The sequence below is a fragment of the Taudactylus pleione genome, unplaced genomic scaffold (genome assembly GCF_031769625.1).
Source record: "Taudactylus pleione unplaced genomic scaffold, aTauple2 ptg000381l, whole genome shotgun sequence".
NCBI classification, from domain to species: Eukaryota; Metazoa; Chordata; class Amphibia; order Anura; family Myobatrachidae; genus Taudactylus; species Taudactylus pleione.
The window spans coordinates 10,259,404-10,284,983 of NW_028284782.1; the positions used below are offsets into that span (position 1 = coordinate 10,259,404).

At 40.9% G+C, this 25,580-nt stretch overlaps 1 protein-coding gene across 1 annotated transcript; it reads right to left on the minus strand.

Annotated features, from left to right (window-relative positions):
* Positions 1 to 8,867: 8,867 nt before the first annotated feature.
* On the minus strand, positions 8,868 to 20,600 carry LOC148507868 (homeobox protein CDX-4-like). The gene is made up of 3 exons (XM_088445512.1): positions 20,186 to 20,600; positions 9,752 to 9,897; positions 8,868 to 9,074 (listed from the first exon to the last, which is right to left on the minus strand). Exons 1-3 carry the CDS (start codon positions 20,598 to 20,600, stop codon positions 8,868 to 8,870), a joined length of 768 nt encoding a protein of 255 aa, XP_088301638.1.
* Between the last annotated feature and the right edge of the window lie 4,980 nt (positions 20,601 to 25,580).

Consider the following 25,580-nt stretch of genomic DNA (forward strand, 5'->3'; position numbering starts at 1 on the left):
AACATTTAAGGTTGCATCTCTCTGTGTCATAGGTAAGGACATTTGCTCCTTCCATGCAAAAATAGATAGAAACGGTTTCACCTTTTCAATTGATACTGATGCAGTGACTTCTTTTCATTACAAGTTGAACTCATAGAGGTGCGTAGGAAAATGAGCAAAGTTACAGGTACCATACATGTTGGAATTTAATTGTTCTCAGAGACTCCGGGCAAAACATAATAGCTTGCGATTATCATTAGGTTTAAAGTAGGGATGTGCAGGCTCGGTTCTACTCGGTTCCGTTCGGTTCTTTTTACCGAATCTTATTGGCTATCCAAAACTCGTGACAGCTGAAACCCAATAAGATCCGGTAAAAAGAACCGAACGGAACCGAGTAGAACCGAGCCTGCACATCCCTAGTTTAAAGTGGCAATTAGTTAAAGGAAAACCAAATTGCGGGCTATTACATTGGACCACAGCGTCCTCAGAAATTTCTATAAGCATATTTAAGGGCAGAATTAGTTCCTTCACAGCTTAGACTTAACTTAATAGATTCTCCACAATTCAGAGTGGTAGAATAACAATATAAGCAGATATTGCTTAAATTTAAATACTACCTACATAGGAGAGTATTAGTCTTTCCTCTCAAAATTAAACGAAACATTAAAAGCTGCGCATAGACAGGATACTATCAGTGAGCAAATAATTTTTGATCTTCCCACATCCTGGGCCAGTGCAATGTTTCTTGGCCCCCTAGGCATTTCTTCAGCCTTACGCCCCCCCCCCCCGCCCCACCTTTGATAGCTACACAAGCCCTTATACAATGCCCCCAGCAGTGGCCCCAGTAGTGGTCCCCCCTATGCAGTACCCCCAGTAGTGGTCCCCCCATGCAGTGCCCCCAATATAGTGCCCTCAGTAGTGCCCCTTATACAGTGCCCTGTAGTAGTCCCCACCTATGCAGTGCCCCTTATATAGTGACCCCAGTAGTAACGTTCCCTATGCAGTGCCCCCAGTAGTGGTCCCCCCGATGCAGTGCTCCCAGTAGTAGTCTTCTCCCCCGCAGTGCCCCAGTAGTAATCCCCCCAGTAGCAGCCCTCCCTATGCATGCCCCCAGGAGTGGTCCCACCAGTGCAGTGCCTACAGTAGCAGTGACCCTAGTAGTAGCCGCCCCAGCAGTGCCCCCAGTAGTAGTCCCCCAGCAATGCCCCTAGTAGCAGTCTGCCCTAGCAATGCCCCCAGTAGCAGTCCCCCCCAACAGTACCCCTAGTAGTAATCCCCTTCTGTGCAGTGCCCCCAGTAGTACCCCCAGCAGTGCCCCTAGTAGTCTACCAAAAAAATTGCCCCTAGTAGTACCCCCAGCAGTGCCCCTAGTAGTACTCCCAACAGTGTCCCCAGTAGTACCATTAGTGCCCCCATCACTGCCCCTAGTAGTACCCACACAATGCCCCTAGTAGTGCCACCATCAGTGCCCCTAGTAGTACCCAAGCAGTAGTCCGTCCGTCCATCCCCCCCCTCCAGACACACACACATGAAAAAAAAAAACCCTCCACTTACCTTAATCCCCGCTCCTGCATGCTCCTCCGAATGTCGTCCTCCCGGGCCGGCCCGCTCTGCATGATGGGAGAGACATCATGACGTCTCTCCCATCAGCCACTGCGGGAGCTGGAAGCCCGGCTCTGGCAGTGGGCGCAGCAGCCGATGAGAGTCTGTCTGACTCTCATCGGCTGCTAAAACAAACACACAGCTGCCGGGGCCGGCGGCTGTGTGTTTGTTCCTAGTAGTGTAGTGCGGACTGCACTTATGTGCCGTCCACACTACCGCCCTGCAGTGGCCAGCGCTCTTAGGCAAATGCCTAAGTTTGCCTAGTGGTAGCGCCGGCCCTGCCCATATCTTCCACTTAGAGTTTTAGTTATAGTTGGAATGAATAATCCAGCTCAAATCCTGATCTAAATCTCAATCTATCTAGCTATATATCTATCTGTCTAGCTATATATATATATATATATATATATATATATATATATATATAGTGATGTGCGGTGAGGTAAATAGCTGGGGAGGCACTGGCTAGTATCAGAGCCAGATTTACAGATACATTCAGGAACCAGAGGGTTCATGTGGGCATTATACAAAGGTGCAGCAGTATATAGGGCTGGAAATTTGTTGTGCATTTTTGTAGTCAAAACTTTGGAGTATACCTAAGTATGACAGGAGTGGCTCTGCAAACTTGCCTCACTTGACCGCACATCACTGATATATATATTAACATATATATATATATATATATATACTGTAAAAACAGAAGTGTTAATAGTTCGAATGAACAGAAGAGAGATCTAAATCAAATCAATATTTGGTGTGACCACCCTTTGCCTTCAAAAACAGCATCAATTCTTCTACATACACTTGCACAAAGTCAGGGATTTTGTAGGATTATAGTCAGGTGTATGATTAACCAATTACACCAAACAGGTGATAATGATCATCATTTTCATATCTAGGTTGAAACACAGTCATTAACTGAAACATAAATAGCTGGGAGGAAGACTTAAAATTGGGTGAGAAACAGCCAAACTCTGCTACAAAGATGAGGTTGTGGAAGACAGTTTCGTGTCACAGGTCATACACCATGGCAAGACTGAGCACAGCAACAAGACACAAGGTAGTTATACTGCATTAGCAAGGTCTCTCCCAGGCAAAGATTTCAAAGCAGACTGGGGTTTCAGGATGTGTTGTTCAAGCTCTTTTGAAGAAGCACAAAGAAACGGGCAACGTTGAGGACCGTAGACGCCGTGGTCAGCCAAGAAAACTTAGTGCATCAGATGAAACAAACATCATGCTTACTCCTTTTGAAATCGGAAGATGTCCAGCAGTGCCATCAGCTCAGAACTGGTAGAAACCAGAGGGACCCAAGAACATCCATCTACGGAGAAGTCTGGCAAGAGCTTGTCTTTATGGAAGAATTGCGGACAAAAAGCCATACCTCCGATGTGGAAACAAGGCCAAGCGACTCAACTGTGCATAATAACATGGGAACTGAGGTGCCGACAAATGGCAGCAGGTGATCTGGACTGATGAGTCAAAATGTGAAATATTTGTAACAGAAGGCAATTTGTTCACCAAAGGGCTGGAGAGTGGCACAATAATGAGTGTCTGCAGGCAACAGTGAAACACGGTGGAGGTTCCTTGCAAGTTTGGGGCTGCATTTCAGCAAATGGAGTTGGGGATTTGGTCAGGATTCTCAATGCTGAGAAATACAGGCGGTACTTCTCCATCATGCAATACCATCAGGGAGGCGTCTGATTGGATCCAGCACGTTCCTCTGCATGTGCTGAAAGCGTGAGCGCTTCCAGAAAGAGGCAGTGTCCTTGCGGAACACCCCCATTTCATCACACTGTGTGGCGTGCCTAGCACTTACGAAGGTGCTGGGCTTCCCCCAAGCTCTCTCCTTGTGGCGAATAATTGCCATGTGCAGTAATGCACCTTACACAGTATGTCTTACACAGTAATGCCCTTTATAACACATTATGCCACATGTAGTAATGCCCTGTATAACACATTATGCCACATGCAGTAATGTCCTTTATAACACATTATGCCACACGCAGTACAGGTTGAGTCTCCCATATCCAAAATGCTTGGGACCAGGGGTATTTTGGATAACAGAATATTCCGTATTTTGGAATAATTACATATCATAATGAAATATCTTGGGAATAGGACCCAAATATACACACATAATGCATTTATGTGTTATATACACCTTATACACACAGCCTGCAGGTCATTTTATACAATATTTTCAATAATTTTGTGGCTCAAGCAAAGCTTGTGTACAGAAATTAAATTCATTTATGTTTCATATACACCTTATACACACAGCCTGAATGTAATTTTATACATTATTTTTAATAATGTGTGCCTTAGACAAAGTTCGTGTACATTAAACCATCAAAAATCAAAGATTTCATTTTCTCAGTCATGCCAAAATAATTCTGTATTTCGGAATATTTGGATATGGGAGACTCAACCTGTAATGCCCTTTATAACACATTATGCCACATACAGTAATGGCCTTTATAACACATTATGCCACACACAGTAATGGCCTTTATAACACATTATGGCATACACAGTAATGGCCTTTATAACACATTATGCCACATGCAGTAATGCCCTGTAGACACACAGTGGTGCCCCTTTTACACAATGCCCAAATTAGTGCCCCTTATGCACAAGACCCACAGTAGTAGTGCCCCTAATACAATGCCCACAGTAGTAGTGCCCCTTACACAATGACCCCAGTAGTGGTGCCCCCCATGCAGTGTCCGCAGTGGTAATGCCCACAGTGTTAATGCCCCCTATAGAAGTGCCCCCCTATAGATGTGCCTTCAGTAGTAATGCCCCCTGATGTAATGCCCCCAGTAATAATGCCCCCCTATAGCCATGCCCCCAGTAGTAATGCCCCTTACAGCCATGCCCCCAGTAGTAATGCCCCCCTATAGCCATGCCCCCTGTAGCCATGCCCCTTATAGCCATGCCCCCAGTAGTAATGCCCCTTATAGCCATGCCCCCAGTAGTAATGCCCCCCTAATGCCATGCCCCCAGTAGTAATGCCCCTTATAGCCATGCCCCCAAGTAGTAATGCCCCCCTATAGCCATGCCCCCTGTAGCCATGTCCCCAGTGCTGGTGCTTATGAAAAAAAAATACAAACACAATACTTACCTTCAGCCCCGCTCCTGCGTCCGTTGCTGTCCGGTCCAACCGCGGCTCCACCACGTATCTATGGTGGGAGAGATGTCATTACGTCATGACGTCCCTCCTATAGTGCTCTCTGCGGGAGCAGGTGCTCAGGAGTGAGCTCCGGCTCCTCGCATCTATGGGAGAGACGTCATGACGTCCCTTCCATAGTGCTCTCTGCCAGAAGCCGGAGCTCAGGAGTGCCGCTGCAGGGAGGGAGCCGGGTGCCCGCTAATAACAAATATCAGTGGGCGCCCGGCTAATGCAGCCTCCCTGCGGCGGCTAGCGGTGGGGAAGGCGGTGCTGTTTTTTTTTTTTTCCAGAGATTTTTTTTTTTGCATCTCTCCTGGGGACTCAGTGGCGCCCTCTAGGGCCCGGAGCTCCGTGCAACGGCCCTGTTAGCCCACCCCTAGAACCACCACTGTGTGCAGGCACAAGCTACATAGATGTGAGTCACAGACAGGCCGGTAATAGGCAGAGAATGCTGCTCAGCCGCTCTGATGCTGCTATAGTCGGAGCTACTGAGAGCACTTTCTGCCTGTCACAAAGGCGTCAGTCATACATCTGCACTAGTGATACCGGCCTTCACTGAGGCAAAAGTCTACCGGCCCAGGGGGCATATGGCACCCTGCCCCCCAGCCCGCCCTGACCCTAACCCACCCTTCCTGCAGCCTAATCCATCCCTCCCACAACCTAACCCACCACTTCCTGCAGCCTAATCCTAACTCACCCCTCCTGCAGCCTAACTCTACCCTAACCCTCACATAGCCTAACCCTTACCCACCCCTCCCACAGCCTAATCCTAACCATCCCCCTTCGGCAGCCCAACCCTAACCATCCCCCTAGTGCCTAACAACTCTACTACTCACAATGGGGATTTTGTCTGTATTTTGACATCAGGATTCTGCTGCCGGTATTGTGACTACTGGGATGGTCACCGCCGGGATCCTGACTACATCCCCTTATTTATATACATTCATTATTCATTTACTTAGTTAGGGCGCTTATGTGTTACATATTTGACAACAGGATTTTTTACATCTAAAATGAGAAAGAAACATCTAGTGTAATAATCGCAGTCTCTATTACACAGCCCCAACTATTATTATTATGTTTTATTATGGAATAATTATTCATGTAAAAATCTTACGTCATTTTAAACACCGTATTCTTGTACCAAGATTGTTTTTTACTATGGTGACATTACAGAATTTTTATTTAAAAAAAAGAAAAAGAATGCTCATTAAGATTTTGTATGCATTAGGAACCTATTGCACCATATATAAATACTTTTCGGTCATTGAACACTATTGGCCTGATTCAGAGGTGTCTAGTGGCGGTCGCCCATCTGTGACTTCATGCTAATGCCCCAATAAAGCTTTTCCCTGCTGCACTTCTGCGCGTCCAACTGTGCAAGGACTGAGACACCCACTGTCAGTTGCTGAACTACTGATTGCTGCATCTTTAGACGCCACCATTGGTCACTCCATCAAATCTTGCACCAGCCCTATGGCAGATTCTCCGTCTGACCATGACCTCCTAAGTCTGCAGTGTTGTGTCTGTGTACGCAACTACTGTCACCGATACTCCAGCAACACTCCCATAACACGCCCGGACCATCTCTGCATTTGTTTTGTAGACTGCCCAGGAACGCCCAGCACTTTTCCAAGACATATCTGGTACCGTGTTTCACGATTGCAACAGCTGCTCTGTGCGTACACTCTGTGCATGTGCAATAGTGAAAAATCGCTCAACTACGTGAACATCGGCATTGCATGCGGCTCTGATTCAGGTCCCATAAGCCTCATTCAGAGTTGCATGCAAAGTGTCGGCAATAGCGGAAGCTTTACACATTCTGAAATAAATGTGGATTTCCGTCTGTATTCAGAGTTGGACAAAGTTGTTCAACTGCACTGCCCCTTCCCCCAACCATCCGCTGGTGAAAGTAGTGTCATCAGCAGCAGCACGCATTTGCATTACCCCTATCCTTGGTGCAAGAGATCTGACTGAAAGCAGACAGATCTCTGATATGCTCACCTGTGAATAGCCCGCAATTCTCTGGGCTTGTTGATGCTTATCCTATGTGCGAAACCCCATTTCTGCTCACTAACAACCACTCAGTAGCAAGTGGAACTCCAAATGAGATACGTATGACTCTTAATTGCCCATTATTACTCCAACTTGCTAATGAAGGCCCGGGCGTATGCACAGTCTGCTAAATATCGCAAGATCTGTACGCAGGTGGAATAGCGTGCAACTAGGAATCAGGCCCTACATGTTATAGTAGAGACCTGTACGGGAGTGTGTGCCTTTCTGAATCAGGAACTACATGTTATAGTGGAGACCCGTACGGAAGTGTCTGCAACTATGAATCAGGCCCTACATGTTATATCGGAGACCCGTACGGAAGTGTGTGTCTTTCTAAATCAGGCCCTACATGTTATAGCGGAGAACCATATGGGAGTGTGTGCCTTTATGAATCAGGCCCTACATGTTATAGCAGAGACCCGTACGGAAGTGTGTGCCTTTCTGAATCAGGCCCTACATGTTATAGCGGAGACCCGAACGGAAGTGTGTGCCTTTCTGAATCAGGCCCTACATGGTATAGCGGAGACCCGAACGGAAGTGTGTGCCTTTCTGAATCAGGCCCTACATGTTATAGTAGTGGAGACCCATACGGAAGTGTGTGCCTTTCTGAACCAGGCCCTAAATGTTATAGTGGAGACCCGTATGGAAGTGTGTGCCTTTCTGAATCAGGCCCTACATGTTATAGCAGAGACCCGTACGGAAGTGTGTGCCTTTCTGAATCAGGCCCTACATGTTATAGCGGAGACCCGAACGGAAGTGTGTGCCTTTCTGAATCAGGCCCTACATGTTATAGCGGCGACCCGTACGGAAGTGTGTGCCTTTCTGAACCAGGCCCTAAATGTTATAGTGGAGACCCGTATGGAAGTGTGTGCCTTTCTGAATCAGGCCCTTCATGTTATAGTGGAGACCCATACGGAAGTGTGTGCCTTTCTGAACCAGGCCCTACATGTTATAGCGGAGACCCATACAGAAGTGTGTGCCTTTCTGAATCAGACCCGTACAGAAGTGTCTGCAACTATGAATCAGGCCCTACATGTTATAGCGGAGACTCGTACAGAAGTGTCTGGAACTATGAATCAGGCCCTACATTTTATAGTGGAGACCCGCACGGAAGTGTCTGCAACTATGAATCAGGCCCTGCATGTTATAGCGGAGACCCGTATGGGAGTGTGTGCCTTTCTGAATCAGGCCCTACATGTTATAGTGGAGACCCATACAGAAGTGTCTGCAACTATGAATCAGGCCCTACATGTTATAGCAGAGACCCGTATGGGAGTGTGTGCCTTTCTGAATCAGGCCCTACATGTTATAGTGGAGACCCATACGGAAGTGTCTGCAACTATGAATCAGGCCCTACATGTTATAGCGGAGACCTGTACGGAAGTGTGTGCCTTTCTGAATCAGGCCCTACATGTTATAGTGGAGACCCATACAGAAGTGTCTGCAACTATGAATCAGGCCCTACATGTTATAGCAGAGACCCGTACGGTAATGTGTGCCTTTCTGAATCAGGCCCTACATGTTATAGTGGAGACCCATACGGAAGTGTCTGCAACTATGAATCAGGCCCTACATGTTATAGCGGAGACCCGTACGGAAGTGTGTGCCTTTCTGAATCAGACTCTACATGTTATAGCGGAGACCCGTATGGAAGTGTCTGCAACTCTGAATCAGGCCCTACATGTTATAGTGGAGACCCGTACGGAATTGTCTGCAGCTATGAATCAGGCCCTACAGTACATGTTATAGTGAAACAAGATCAAACATTGCTTTGGTTACTGTATGTTTTTGCTTATTCATTTTCTTGTTTGGCATCCATGTATTGGTTCATTGAGGGCCTACAAATGTTGTAAGCACAGTAAAACATTGTCAATTGGCTTCTTCTCAGAGTTCGCTTATAGTAGGTTCCAAGAGTCCAGTCCAATTTCAGCACATGCTAAACTCCTCCCCTTGGCTACACTTAGACCAGTGATCAGTGGCCGTGCCATTCTGTCCCACTTTACATTTTTTCCATCTTAGAATAGAAGGATTTTCTTCTGTCTTAGTTATAGCTTGGAGTTCACTGGGATACAGTAACCTGTGGCAAGTTGCCCAATATCTGTAAACCATCCATTGCGTGTGATTGTGGGTATGATAAAGCCGTCATATCCGCTGGACTGACAGATCCAGAGTCACTCTGGGCAGGGCACATGCTGCCATCAAACTGTCCAATTTTCTTGATTAATTTCCTTTCCTTTGCTCGTCTATTCTGAAACCAGATTTTTACCTACAATAATATAATGCAAAGAACAAACAAACATATTAGTGCTACATTTCTTATAACTTACAGAATTTTTAGCAGAATATTAAATATTGTCTAAAATTCAGTAAAAGTTCAAAGTTCATAGTACTGTGCAATTTTTCCCACATATGCAACCAGCAAAAAAGATCTAAAAAGCTGTCTGCAAAAATATCATACTTACACCCATCCCCCTGTTTCTGTTCCTTGCTTGCTGACTTTAATTTGCTCTTCTCTGGGAAAAGCTCGAAGAGGAGATGCAGCTGAACATTTCGGGGGTGGGGCTGGGCTTTTTGCATCATTAGGCTCTGCCCCCATCATGGTAAAATGCCTGACTCGCGCCCTCAATACAAATGAGCTATTCTAGGTATTATCTTCCCATCCTGCCCACTTCACTAGGAAGGGATGCGGAAGTTCCACCCACTCTTCCGGGGGTATGCGGGACTACCCGAAAAATTGGGAAACTCCCGCACCTTTCAGGAGAGTAGGCAAGTATGTTCTGTTCACAGATACGCAAACACTCCTTTACTGAATGTCATTAAATAGATCAGTCTTTAGTTTACCTAAAATGCAATAATATATATATATATAGAGAGAGAGAGAGAGAGAGAGAGAATTCTCTTTGGAGTTAATTTATGCATGTAAAGTGGTTACTTGTTATATACCTGTCTGTCCGACAAACCCAGACTCAGCGCAATTTCAGATTTTCTTCGGATAGTGATGTATCTATTGGAGAGGAATTCTTTCTCAAGTTCTAATCTCTGATGATCAGTGTAGACAACTCTGTATTTCTCCTTTGTCCTTGTCTTTCCTATGTAATGCAAATGAAAAAAAAGAATAAAATTATAATATTTCGCATTACTTAAACTATTTAACCAATCTGTTAAAGATTAGACTTGCTATATATTTTTTTACATTTTATTAAATTGCGATTAGAATTGTGAGGTTAACAGATAGGGTGAAAATATATTAACAGCTTTCACCCACTTGAGTATTACTAAACACAGTTACTGAGGCAGGTTTATTAATCTTGTAAATATCAATATACTATTTATTCAGACCTCAGAGGAAAGAATTATATAGATACAGTAAAGGTGCGTACACACGGTATGATTAAAATGGACGATATAAACGATATTGATCATATGATTATCGTTCATATCGTACATTTTTCGGTGCTCAACGACCTGCGATTCGCGGGCACTTATGGTCAATATCGATATCGACCATCGCCCGTACATGCAGGCCAACCTGGTCGATATCGACCAGGTTACTATAGGGATCGCGGATCGCTATAGTTGGTGCGTTGATGGTGTGCTGGATGATCTATATCGATTGTCCAGCACACCCTGAAGATTGAATAACGATATTGTTGTCGATCGTCCCGTGTGTACGCACCATAATACTTTGTGGATGATCAGGTGTGAAAGTATAATACAGGTTGAGTCTCCCATATCCAAAATGCTTGGGACCAGGCGTATTTGGATAATGGAATATTCCGTATTTTGGAATATTTGCATATCATAATGAAATATCTTGGGAATAGGACCCAAATATACACACAGAATGCATTTATGCATTTATGTGTTATATACACACCTTATACACACAGCCTACAGGTAATTTTATACAATATTTTCAATAATTTTGTGGCTCAAACAAAGTTTGTGTACAGAAATGAAATTCATTTATGTTTCATAATTCATATACACCTTATACACACAGCCTGAAGGTCATTTTATACAATATTGTTAATAATTTGTGCCTTAGACAAAGTTTGTGTACATTGAACCATCAAAAATCAAAGGTTTCATGAGTCATGCCAAAAAAATTCCGTATTTCGGAATATTCCATATTTCGGAATATTTGAATATGGGAGACTCAACCTGTAGAAACATAGAATTAAGCAGCAGAAAAAAACTACAGACCTATCTAGATTGCTGCGTGTGTGTGTATTTTTTTTTACTTTCTACATTTGTTTTGGGCTTTTTTTGGTAGGTGATCTCGGTGCGTTTGTTTCTTTTTCCAATATTTTGTAAACCTCAACAATAACAATATGTTTGGCCCATGCATTTCTGAGTTTGTTTACTGTATGTGGTCAGTCCGGTTAGCCGCGAGTTCCCTTGCGGTACGAATAAGTGCAGCTATATGCCACATTTACGGCACCTACAAACTTGCAGATTTTGTTTCGCAGCTACTTTTGCCTGCACACAAAAATCTGCGAGTCTGGAACGAGATTGGGCCTGGAGGAGGGCAAGTTGCGGTGCCATTACTGGAGTTTCTATGCCGTTGCAATGACAACTCACCCCCGTCGCCCTAATAGGATTGACTCCTATGAGTCCGCATCACAAATTCTGGAAAGCTATTCCATGGAGCTATTAGACGTTCATAAAACTGTTCTGCCTCATGTTTCCTTTTCAGCCAATTTCAAAGTGTGTCCCCTTATTCAAGAAATCCTTTTGTTTTAAAAAACAATAAATATTATGTTCATGTACTCGGTTAGTGCTTTTGATATACAGGTTGAGTCTCCCATATCCAAATATTCCGAAATACGGAATATTCCGAAATACGGAATAATTTCGGCATGACTGAGATAATAAAACCTTTGATTTTTGATGGTTCAATGTACACAAACTTTGTCTAAGGCACAAATTGTTATAAATATGGTTTAAAATTACCTTCAGGCTGTGTGTATAGGGTGTAAATGAAACATAAATTTGTTTCATGTATATACACAAACTTTGCTTGAGCCACAAAATTATTGAAAATATTGTATAAAATGACCTGCAGGCTGTGTGTATAAGCTGTATATAACACATAAATGCAATCTGTGTGTATATTGGGGTCCCATTCCCAAGATATTTCATTATGATATGCAATTATTCCAAAATACGGAATATTCCGTTATCCAAAATACCCCTGGTCCCAAGCATTTTGGATATGGGAGACTCAACCTGTATTGAATATTTCTATCATATCTCATCTGTTTCTTCTCCTACATGTTTATCTCTTGAAGTCTTTTATTATCGATTTTGTTATGCAGCCCCTGCATCAATTTGCCTGCTGATGCAGAGTTGAATGTAAGTCAGTTTTGTGGACAGAACTTGCGTATTTTTGCACAGTGCGCCTACAGACGATCCAGTGTCATATACAACGCACGTCTAAACCTTTTCTTTCAGAGGGTTCTCTGTTACCAGAGATAGGACTGGTGCAAGTACGCACTTATAATGATGAGGGCTATGATACCAAGTGCGTGGATAGGCCCACTGCAGTTGTATAACTGCATACAACTCTGTATATGGCCAAATATCCGCATTGTATCCATGCACACAATGTGGGTGCAATTATACCCCTCTTTCTTTCAACTCCGCAAATATCCCTGATGTCCTCCACTAGTTACCAGCCGTTTCTATCAGCTTGCTAACACATGTCCTTTAGACAAACCTTTATCCTTTCCACTATCTTGCATGAGCTATATCCACTGATCTACCATAATGTATCACTTTAGTTAATAAGTAAAAAAACCACTAGACCTCTTAGACGTTTTCTCCCAGTAGGAAATCCATGGTACTTTAGATCTTATCATTTGACTCTAAATAGTTAATAATTGTTTTTTTTTTTCTTTTGTTAAGCGATTCCATTATTTCCCCTACTTGAAGTGATGCCCCTAGGTCTATAGGTATTCTATTTATCACTACAGCACCTATAGGATGTGTGCCATCTGGACTGTTACAGACAGTTTATGACTCTCCTAATGATGGCCACACATGTCCTTCCTGCTGGCTGCTATCCCACTGAAAGGATCAATATCCAAACTGGCCATACATGTGGGTGGCCAAATTGGAAGAGACCCAGCTACTCCAGTTTCTCAACATGCCCATCATTAATATGATTCAGTGCAAATGGATTCTTATGGGGTTTGGTTTGGGAGGTACCAGCTGCAGTTCTTCATCAATTGCTTCCTATGTTATATTCTAGAATATAACATAGGAAGCAAGCATCACACAGATAGTGCCCTAGCTGGAATGGAACCCCTGGCACCATTGCAGTGTGGCAATAATGATAACCACTGTGACACCATTGCATTTACATGTACCTATACACATTCCTGAGCGAGATCAGAGAATGCTGCATCAGAGCTGTGTAATGAATGACGTGTTCACTTACATTTACAGCCACTGTAAAATATCACTGCCATACTGAAATCACTTGTCTAACTGCAACATTTCCAGCAAACTAAAGTTTTGACCTGTGTGATCCTGCCAGGTGTTTTATAATACGCTATTAGACAATAAGTATGTGTTGTTGTTATTGTTGTTGTTTTATCCCAAAGTGAACACAAAAGGTACAAAGCAATTACTAGGAGATCTTATCACAAAACTCTTTCTCATTCAGGAACTCAGACCAATTGGCTTTGAAAGTACAAACCTTAAACAAATGACAGACTTCCTTTCATCTACAGTATAGAGAAAGATTGAAATATTATTATTATTTTTTTAAATATAAAAATACAGTATTCACCATTACATTAATTAAATACCGCCTACAGAATTATATTTATTTTTCTGAACAAACATTATGAATAAATACTTGTATTTTCCTTTTTTTTATTTGAGGCGTTCAGTGCAATAATTTATGATGAATTGCAGTAATAGGAAATATTTGAGCAACTACAAATTATATACAAAAATTATATTGTTCCCACTCTCTGTCAAAAAAATTTTCTTCATCTTTTAGCCTGGCTCTTAGGGTCCCCAAAGCTTAGGAAACAAGCTTTTTAAACACTGTCTCTGCAGGAGACATCATACATCTGAAGTCTGATGGGGTTTTTTAAAAACACTTATTCCTACAGAGGATCAATCAGATACAGGTTTTCCAATTGTCAGTAAACAGTAAACTTAGAGATGGCCAGTTAAATGTACAGGATTATTATCTGTAGGACAGAATTGGTTCCTTTCACTTTTGGGGGAGTTTGGTTTATTATATGTCAGTAAACATACTGGATTTTAGTAAAGATACATCGGTTGGCAAAATGATTCAGTCGCAATTGAACTTATTAATTTTCCACCCACACTTTTGCACTCAGATCCTTGTTAGAGTAAAGGGTGCAATAAATAAATTGGCAAAATCTGCTTTTTACTCACTAAAACATCCACTAGAGTCCTCATGCACCAATGTTATACCAAACCATCCCAAATGAATCCTCATGCACAAATGTTATACCAAACCATCCCAAATGAATCCTCATGCACAAATGTTATACCAAACCATCCCAAATGAATCCTCATGCACTATTGTTATACCAAACCACCCCAAATGAATCATCATGCACCATTCTTATACCAAACCATCCCAAATGAATCCTCATGCACCAATGTTATACCAAACCATCCCAAATGAATCCTCATGCACTATTGTTATACCAAACCACCCCAAATGAATCATCATGCACCATTGTTATACCAAACCATCCCAAATGAATCCTCATGCACTATTGTTATACCAAACCACCCGAAATGAATCATTATGCACCATTGTTATACCAAACCATCCCAAATGAATCCTCATGCACCAATGTTATACCAAACCATCCCAAATGAATCCTCATGCACCAATGTTATACCAAACCATCCCAAATGAATCCTCATGCACCAATGTTATACCAAACCATCCCAAATGAATCATCATGCCCTGTGCACAGACTGCTATGTAGCCCATCCTATTCACCCACCACTCACACCAATGTCACTGTGTGCCCTGTGCACAGGCTGCTATGTAGCCCATCCTATTCACCCACCATTCACACCAATGTCACTGTGTGCCCTGTGCACAGACTGCTATGTAACCTATCCTATTCATCCTATTCATCCACCACTCACACTAATGTCACTGTGTGCACTGTGCATAGGCTGCTATGTAGCCCATCCTATCCGCCCACACTCACACTAATGTCACTGTGTGCCCTGTGCACAGGCTGCTATGTAGCCCATCCTATTGGCCCACACTCACACTAATGTCACTGTGTGCCCCGTGCATCGGCTGCTATGTAACCCATCCTATTCACCCACCACTCACACCAATGTCACTGTGTGCCCCGTGCACAGGCTGCTATATAGCCCATCCTATTCGCCCACCACTCACACCAATGTCACTGTGTGCCCTGTGCACAGGCTGCTATGTAGCCTATCCTATTCAAGTGAACATGGGCCCAAAGCACCTCTCCCACCACCCCTTACTGGCCGCGCATGGTGCCACGCCTATCTCTTACATTGATGATGCCAATATATATTATTTTTGTTATTGCTCAGCTTTAACTTGACGGATCGATATGAAACAAAGAGCAGGTTATTTCTAGGAGTTTCCACTACAAAATGATGCAGTTTTCATGAAAATCGGTTCAGTAGTATTTGCGCCAACTTGTAACAAACAGACAGGCAAAACGTTCTTATTATATTAGTAAAGATAATATGTAATAAAATATGTAATATAATATGTACGCTGTTTCCAAAAAGTACATTCTTAGTGACATCTATAACCGCTGTTACAAGCACTCAACTACAGCTACACTTATTGTACTTTTTATTACCACTATTCTAAGTTAATTACTATACCTACATTTCTGTCAGCTCCTCTGGAAGTCATCTCTATCCATTGCTGTTTATTTCTAACTAGTGACCCTCCACGAAATCGCACAGGAGCAATTTTGAATATATTATAAGATTGCCTTGCAGACGACATTAGGCGTATTTCCTCCTGATGTCAACACGAAAAAATTTAGTTTTGACGTGACACGCAAAAAGGCCACGTAAAGTTGACCAAGACAATCTCCACTTAGGTCATCTCCAGCCACATTAAGTGTCTGTCCCTGTGCTTATTTATTGTCATGCCAAAGCAGACCCTTACCGGGAATTGGACTTGTTTGAAATGAAAGAATCCTTTTTCACATAAATGAAATAGGAACAGTAAAAAAATTAGAAAAACTGAAATGTATCAGTAAGCCGGGCTTGTATCAATTTTTCTGGAGAAACCGAATAATATGCATAAAATCTCTACATGGTATAAAATAAAGTCCATCGTTGTGATATATTTTTAACGGTTTAGGCAGTTTAAGCCAAAAAAGAGCTCGGACGTCTGTTTTTTTTCACTGACTTGCTTCACTAAAATCAACACATCTCGGCTCCCGTTTGTCATACATTAATGTTTCATGCACCTAATCCTTCTTCTACAAATGCTCTATAGAATAGTGAAAACTACTGTGTACATCAAAGTCCCTCCAGTAGTTCTCAAGAGTAACCTGAACAAACAGACAGGCGCAGACCAGGGACTTTATATTATACTATGTATAGATTTGTTTTATATACTGAATGGCACTGTATACATGGTGTGGTGCCAAGTTATTCTTACATGTACATCTACATATCTATCTGTCTGTCTATCTATCTATCTATCTATCTATCTATCTATCTATCTATCTATCTATCTATCTATCTATCTATCTATCTATCTATCTATCTATCTATCACAGAGAAATACGTTATGAATGGTCTTTAGTACAAGCAAATTTGAAATACAGATTTATAGTGTTTTGAGCAAAATAAACTAAAGTCCAATTTAAAAATAAAAATAAAAGTTTTTGTCTAATTACATGTTAATCAGGTAGGTATGACTGGCTATGTTTAATTTGTCACTGTTATATTTTATCTAAGTTAGCTTCCACTGTGATTTACAAGGTTAGTGTTACTGAAGTAAAACTGGAGATTTATTGTCCTGGTAAAACTACTGCTGCTGGTACAACACCTACCATACAAGAGTTCTATGTCTACATCTAATTTATGAAGTTACTGCTACCCTGCAACAAATTGTGGAAACGATCGTTAATTTTTACAGTTTTACAAGATCGTAAAAGTAAATGCTCAGCAATAACTGCTGATTTATTATCTTGTAACATACAGATTCATGATACTACCAATTGTATTAATAATTATATTATTCACTTAATCCTAATTGCAAGATGAAGTGTGTTCATATCGAAAGAATCCAGCCATTCGTATCTAAATCCCGATTTCCCTTTGAATTTAGTTATTGCTTTCTGACTGCCAACCTAAAGAATTAATGTAATGATATTGTCCTTCCTGCTAAGCTGTAAAATGCAAATCATTATTCAGACCTGAAATCTATCCATAATTTATATATACTGTGTATCAGGAAGACACAAGTGCAGACGACAACTGAAACTGCAGTTTAACAGACAATATTTGCTGTGCTGTGTTAGCCTTTGGCCCCATTTTTTGTCAATAAACTGATGATCACTTGAATAATGTCAGTCACCTTCAATGAGCTTGTCACTTTTTATTAGTAGGGGATTAAAAATGCAACAGACTTTGCTGCTATTTGTTTTTGTTGCACAATAGGAATGTGGAGGAGGGGTAATCAGAGGCTGGTGCTTACATGGCAAGAAGGGCCATAAAGCTCAAAGCTTCTCTTCAAATGGCAATAAAAGAGAATGCAGGGCAACTTATTTACTGTGATCATTTGCATTATTTCAGCAGGTTTTGGAGAAAACACTTTGTCAAGGGAAAGTTTGCTAGCTATTCTTTTTGGTATAGAATGAGCAGAGAACTAGGGTCTCTCAGTAAGAGTATTGGGTGCTTAGGTCTCATACTTACCCGAATCCTTCGTTCGGGATTCCGGCGGTCGGGATGCCGACGCCGGTATCCTGATCCCCTTCGGGATAGTGGTGTCGGCAATTTGCCAGGCGGAGGGATTCCGGCGTCCGTATAACGACGGAAGGCATCCCATCCGCCGCCATATTGACTACATCCCGCTTAGCTATTGCTTGAAGTTTACTAGGGTTTGAAATAAATACAGGATCATAAGTATTAATATTTATAATGGCTAGTGAACAGCTCTTACTGAGAACTAGCTGCCCATTGTCAGTAAATGTGGTTTGAAGTAGGCACATGTCAGTAGTGTAGGTGTAAAGAGTTGTCAGACATTAATTTGGATAAAGGAAATATATGATGCTCACAGTATGTATACTATATCCCCAGCTGCAGCTATTTTAGCACTGTAGATAGTTTAGGTTTTATCAGCATGCTAGTAAAGGTGAGGTCGCTCACCTAGATGTGAACCTTTCTCTGATTTAAAGTATGGTAAGTTTAATGATTTATTATTGAAGCGGTCTCCAGAAATTGACAATTTTTCAGCCATTCTATATGAGATTATTATTACACAACTGATGAATCTAGCCATCTATTATTTATTTATTAACAGTTTCTTATATAGCGCAGCAAATTCCGTTGTGCTTTATAAGTTTGTAAAAGTCTATTAAAAGTCTGTAATAATTAAGGGCTCATACACACTACCATTATTGCTCTTTGTATCTGTGGATTTCATTTATTAACTTGTTGATTGGTACATGAATATGCATATTTATATCAACTTAATACATTTGTAAAATATCATAAATGTGTTGTTGAGCAGAGCTTTCATCATTTCATCACAGTATTCCTTGAAGTACTTTAATACACTAAAAGGCAATTGCCTTGCCTATGATATCCCATCGGGTAGCACACAGTGATCTCACACTGCCTCTCTAATTCTATAATTTATGTGGGTTTCATAAATCTCATGTCTTAAGTACTCAGGTTTTATCCATTATAAGAAGTCAATTCCACAGCTATAGATCTTGTGCTAGTGCCCATCCGACTTGTATAATAATATATATTCACCTCACTGCAGGAGCTTCTTTCTTTACTGTTGGACTGTTTGTGTCCTATTCTGTTTCTTTTTATGCTGCAAACTGTATTCTTTATCCAAATTATGTTTGCAAAATATCAATAAGGTCTGTGTGTACAGTACATGCTTTAGAATCTACTAAGCTTTGTTACACAAATGTCTACCATATGAAATTAGAATTGTTTTTTTTTTCAACCAGTACAATGTTTTTGCAACCAATTGTACAATGTTCTGGTTGTAAAAAAAATCTCAAACCATGATAAATACTTATTGGTGTAAAACAAAATCTCAGAAATCGTATTTAGAATTTATCCTAAATAGAACTCGTCTTATCTTTAATGACACTTACTTGATAAAATTTGTTACATGTGTAATAGACATTGTGTTGTTCACAACATTTCTAAATCAACAGGCTTAATGGCAGTTATTGTTCCATTGTCCCCAATGAGATAATGGGTATAGGTGGGATATGTAGTTGCCGTTTTAATTTTGTTTTGTATTGCTCTATAAAATAGTAATAAAAACTTGGATGCCTTGATCTGCGAGTGTCAAATCACCATTATTTTCCCACAGTAAAATAATAAATTAATTTAAACATGGCTGCCCATTGGATCTACTCTGCTGTGTATTTATGATTTTATTGTCTATACTTTTTATTATCATACAGTACAATTAGACCCACACTACAAGCCCTGTTGGTTTATGTACTGTGCAGAGTGACAACTGTCTTTCCCAAATTGAATATTGAATTATTATTTCTCTGATTTTTTGGTTATACTTCTAGATAATTAAACTTTAAATTTAACTGTAAATAAAGGCAAAGTATAATGTACATACTTTATGTAGTACATAAAGGCAGTTATATAAAATGTTTCTTTTTCAAAAATAAGTTTTTTTCCAACTACATTTATTTAGTTAATAATAAATATAGTAGTATTAAAACATTAATGTAGAAGTAGAGAGAACCTGTCACCATGTTTTACATTAACTTATTGTAAGGTGTCTTTTGCTCTATCAAATAAGTACAAAAAGCAGGACCCTATTCAGCATGTTCTGTGCTCTTTCCTGGGTCATCTTTCTTCAGCCCTTATAGCAAGAGAGCTGCGAGGTACAGAGAAAGCCATACTGGGAGCATGCATTACGCACTCTGTCCCAATTTAAGTGTGTGCTATATTACATGTTCTCTCTCATGTGAATGGGGGCACAGAGGAATCACACTGTTTTCTCATTACATGGACTACAAACCACTGTGTAACAAATAACAAGCAAACACGGACATAGCACACATATCATATTTCTATATTGAGGTGAAATCTCTTTGAAATTCCACACATTAATAGAGCAATTTATGTGAAGCTTACCTGCTTGATTTGAGTGAATTGTTTTCCTAACCCAATCATAGGATTGGTGTCTTTGGTTGTTGGATGACACTTGTACTACATTCACTGCATCAAGTGGCATGGCCCCAGATCCAGAGTGATGCAGTGTGCTATAGTCATGAGCTTCATACACCATCTGTCCATTAGATAATCCAGAACTTGTTGCAGATGGTCCAGGGCCATAGCAGTTATATTCCTCCGCTGGCACTCCATAATGGTGTCCCCAGTTGTCGGAAGGATGGCCGTGGCTGTCCATGCCGTGTACATTGTGGTATGCCATGTAATCTGAGTAGTGGGCATTTGATGGAAAATTCTGCATTGGCAAGCTGCCATTTGGGTATTTCCGACATCCAGGATACATGCTGTTTTCCTGATCCACAAAGTAACTTACATACATTGTTGGTAGGGTCAGCTAAAGAAAATCTCACAAGTCATTATTCCACAGGTCTTCTTTTTCCTTGTCCTTGCCTAATTTTGACTGTTCTATGTAGTTGACAGTTGTGAGGTTGGAAGCAATAGCTGGACAAGTTCTGGCCTCTGCTCATGTACAACCTGCTTCCTCCTCCCTTGGAATTGCATTAGCATTGCAATGAAAAGAAGCATGCAGCCAACTCCACCTTGCTGTAGGTTATAGTGCTTCCTTTTCACAGTTGTCCCATTCTCAAGTCCCCTCCCTTAAAGCAATTTAATTTATGGTAGGGTGCAAACAGGACTTGAAGTAGAATCTGAAAACATTTTGTAAGTATAATCATTTGTAACCATGCAATATAATTATAGAGTATATTTCCTAAGGCTTTCTGATTTTTTTTTTCCATAGACTGACATATATTCCAATGTAGATAATACCAGTGAGTAATAAGGAACTATTTGACAAAGAAATCATTTTTGCTGTTTTAGCAAATCATTCCAATAATAAAGTATCATTTGTTATTTGTTATTATTTAGGATATAATATAACAGTATTTTTTAAGTGACATTTTTATTAGCTGGCACATTTTTATTTATTTGCATGTACATGTGGTAAGGAATATATATTGTAAGATTCAGTGGTGCAGGGACTGTTGTGAATGACTAAATATTCTCTGTAAAGCGCTGCCGAATATATAATAATTAAAAAACAATAAATCAAAAACTGCCCCGTTATAGACTGTTCAAATGGCCATCCAGCATTATATTGCAATTACTACCTCATATCCAATAAATCATTTGGTTTATAATTCATCTGGTATAATTAAGGGTTATAATACTATAGATGCTATAGCAAAAATAACTGGGTGTTGAAATACCTATGTCTCTTCAAAATAACAAACCCATGGTGGCCTTGGAACTCTAAACAGGATGTTATCCAATAAACACTACAAGTGGGTAATTGACAACATGAATAGACTTAGAAAAAAAGGTTTGCTTACTCTGTGCTCTTTATTGATGTCCTAGTAAACAAAATATAGTTATTATCACTTAAACATATGCTCAAGGTAAAAGCATTGAAGCATTAAAGTTGTTGAAATGTGATTGTGTCTACAAAAATAGTATTATGTAAATGTATTTATAATGTAGCACACATAGCTCAGCCAATCAGCTTCCTAGCGACAGCTCTTCACAGAGTACGGCTCATGAACTACATTCACAGGGGCATGAATGAAGCATAATACAAAATTCAATGATCTATTCATCACTATGAGGACTGCTCATTACTATCAACACAGACTTTAAATGCAAGTCACACTAAAAAAACAAGTTTTATCCAGGGTCGGTCCTGTATTTAAAGTCACTACAATGAGTACTGTGACTAATCAATAGAATACTATTTTAAGGCCTGCTGATGTTCATTCTGAGACACACGCAAAGTACAGATGAGAGGCTTGGTTTTGGCTCGGATCTTGCAGCCAAGTTTGAATCTCAGAACGAGGCAAAACTTAATCTTTCACCAACAAAGATGACATTTTGGCTGTGAAAGATGACGTTATGCCCCATTCTCAGAGCTGAACTTGGTGGGAAGATCCAAGCCAAAACCAAGCAGCTCATCTCTAACACAAAGACGATCAGGAACGATTTGCCATTGCGCTGGCAATGGCATGGGAACTCGACCACGAAGCAGCTTGGGCTCGCTCCAGCCACTCACATTTTTTTATTACTACAATAAATGTTTATTGAAAATGTCAAAGAATACATACATGGGGTGCTATGCACCTTTAAGGCAGTGTACCACTAGCAGCATATTTATACAAAAAAGGAGTCAGTCTGTTAGAAATATCCAAAATATAGGAACCAAGTTAATACACCAGCTCAACAGATTAGGAGACATATTGGATACTGTAAATCAAGGCAAAAATCTATAATTTTAAGGAAAAAGAGTAAAAAGAAGAGATTGGAAAGGGTGTATAGAGGGGTGAGTAAATCCATCTGAGATAAGTGAAGCCAAATGACATGGCCACCTTGGGATAAATTAAAATAGGTTGAGGACTCTTTAAATATAAGTCAAGGTCCCCAAATGGCACTGAACTCATTCTGAACCCATGAAGTTTATCGGCTCTGGACAACAGAAAGTCATCCATGTCCCGTATTTACATCTGATAATTCTCTTACAAACCATGCACCTTGGCTAGCCCGATTTCCTCATTTGACAGCAGATGATTTAATTCGATCTCATGATAAAGGCTGCACATTGATGCCTTAGTCCCCTTATACTGCAATGTTTTTAAATATCCTACATAGAGCCTATTTATCTCCCCATAGGAGTTTCTTGATAGGATCCTCGGCAAATTCAAATTGTTATGAATGTGGAGCTCAATTAGCAGATTTGTATCATTGCCTTTGGGCATGCCCCATTATTCGTGGTTTTTGGCTTCAAGTACATGCCTACTCTATTGCTAATTTGGTCAATTCTGTCCCTATTACGCCAGAATGGGACTTGTTTGGTATAATCCCCCCAATATTCGTATTACTCAAGGTAGCAGATGCCTTTTATTGGCATTAAGTGCAGCAGCATGTAAGGCTGTTCTACAAACCTGGATAAACCCCCTCCCACCCTCACTTTCTCTTTTTAAAGCCAAGTTACATTACTTGTTTAGAATGAATTGGGTTGAAGTCATTTTAGATAAACACCTTAAAACTGAGAAATTCTTCCTTATGTGGGAAAGTTATATAGACACTTTCTACCTCTATGCGTTCCCAAATCCATAATAGTCTACAGAACTCGTCCTGGTATCTGTTACAACTTGCAGCTAATGACCCTCCGATAAGATTGTAACATTGATTTTTCTTTTCAATAACTTTTTATATGTACATTCGGTTTTAATGGTGAGCTATCTAGTTTATTTATTTCTATTTCTACTATGGCCTTACAATGATTTGTTGTACTATTCTAATTTTCTTATGTATGGTAATTATTCCATATGTAAATAGAACCTATTGGTTCTTCTCTTTGCTGTTCGGATAATATCATACACCATTTGCACTATTCTACAACTATTGTAATCATTGCATTTGTATTATTGTTCATTGTGATGTCTGTAAATGTGACACTTGACGCTTCAATAAAAAAAAAAAGAAAGTCATCCATGGCCATATAATAGTCCATTTGAGAGAACCATTTAGTAGTGGTATGTGAGGCCATTTACTTCCAATGAACCGATATAACAGCTTTGGTTGCAGTATTGAGATGTTTAAGGATCGACTTAGGAAGACACTGGGCCAGAAATCTTATTTAGAATCCAGAAAACAGGGTCGGTACTAACCTCCCGGTCTAGGATCTCTTTGCAGTGGGAAAGCACTGAATCTCAAAATGGACGCAGAGTTGCACAATCCCACCAAATATGGAATGGTGAACTGATTGCTGAGGCACATCTCCAGCAGGTGGCAGGAACTGCTGGAACATTTTAGAAAGGACTGAAGGGCACCTGTACCAACGTGAAAGAACTTTAAACTGGGTCTCCACAACTAGGTAACTGACCAAGCATGACAGAGTGATTTGAAAGATCTTGTGCCAACCTTTCGAGTCCAATTGAATGCGGAGGTCCCCTTCCCAATCTGCCGTTAAAGAGGCAGAGTAGAAAAAGTATTCTTGATTAACAGTTTATAGCCAAAGGAGAAAAAGTGCTGTGGGTGGGCTGTAGCCTGGCATAGTGACTCAAAAGGGCAGCACAGACGGAGTAATGGTTAGCGTTACTGCCTCACAGCACTGAGGTCGTGGGTTCAATTCCCACCATGGCCCTAACTGTGTGGAGTTTGTATATTCTCCCTGTACTTGCGTGGGTTTCCTCCGGGTACTCCGGTTTCCTCCCACACTCCAAAAATATACTGGTAGGTTAATTGGCTCCCAGCAAAAAATTAACCCTAGTGAGTATGTGTGTGAGCGACTGTTAGGGAATATAGATTGTAAGCTCCACTGGGGCAGGGACTGATGTGAATGGCCAAATATTCACTGTAAAGCGCTGCGGAATATGTGTGCGCTATATAAATAACTGGTAATAAATAATAAATAAATAAAAGAGGTCAGGGGTCTATGGGAAGCTTCCCGAACTGACCTACTCAATAAAAAGGGTTTAATGGGGAGGTATCTTCAAATTTTGGAAGTGGCTAAAGACCAGGATTCTTGTACATAGCCAAAGGGAGAGACACCCATAGAAGTCACCTCGAGCAACCCCAACACGCTTCTAGAGGTGGAAGGTCGAAGAGGACATTCCAGGAGGGAAGTCAGGGCTATCAAAGATTGGAGTCAGAGGAGAGAGTGGTGAAGAGATACAAGGGCGTTTCTACAATGAACCCAAAATAGTCAGTGTCGGGCCAACAGTGGGATGAACAACAGAGGGGAGAGCGGGCAGCCACCCGAGATCTAGGAGTGGTGAGTGCAGTGGATCGATGACGTTTCATTTATTTGTTCATTTCTAATTAATTTTTTTGTGATCACATCTTCTCATGCACCTAGGTGATAGCTCATTTAAACCAACCTGTGTCAGGTGTTTTCCTATGTGTTTAGGTGTTTAATGGCTGAAATGCTGGTGGAGATCTTATCCTTAAAAGTCTGTGTTTGCAAAGGCAGCTTTGCATATCCGTCCTTGCAAATATGAAAATGCAGCAGAAGGTGTATGACGCCCCCTGCTGCATTTGCGATCCCAGCACTGTGACCGTTCTATAAAGTTGCACAAAACCATTTGCTAAACAGTGACACCAATGGGTTGCTGTATAATAGGCACTGCATTGTGTTTACAGTGATGACTTTTCAGCACAGAAACCTGCAATAGATTATTAAGGAGCAAATGGAAGAGATTATGATGAAGGGTCTGTCTCTACTGTGGCTTTCCCAGTTATGTTTACATCTGGTCTGCTAGCTGTCTAGTCTGAGCTGTTTAGCACAATCTGAGGAGAAAGCCATCTT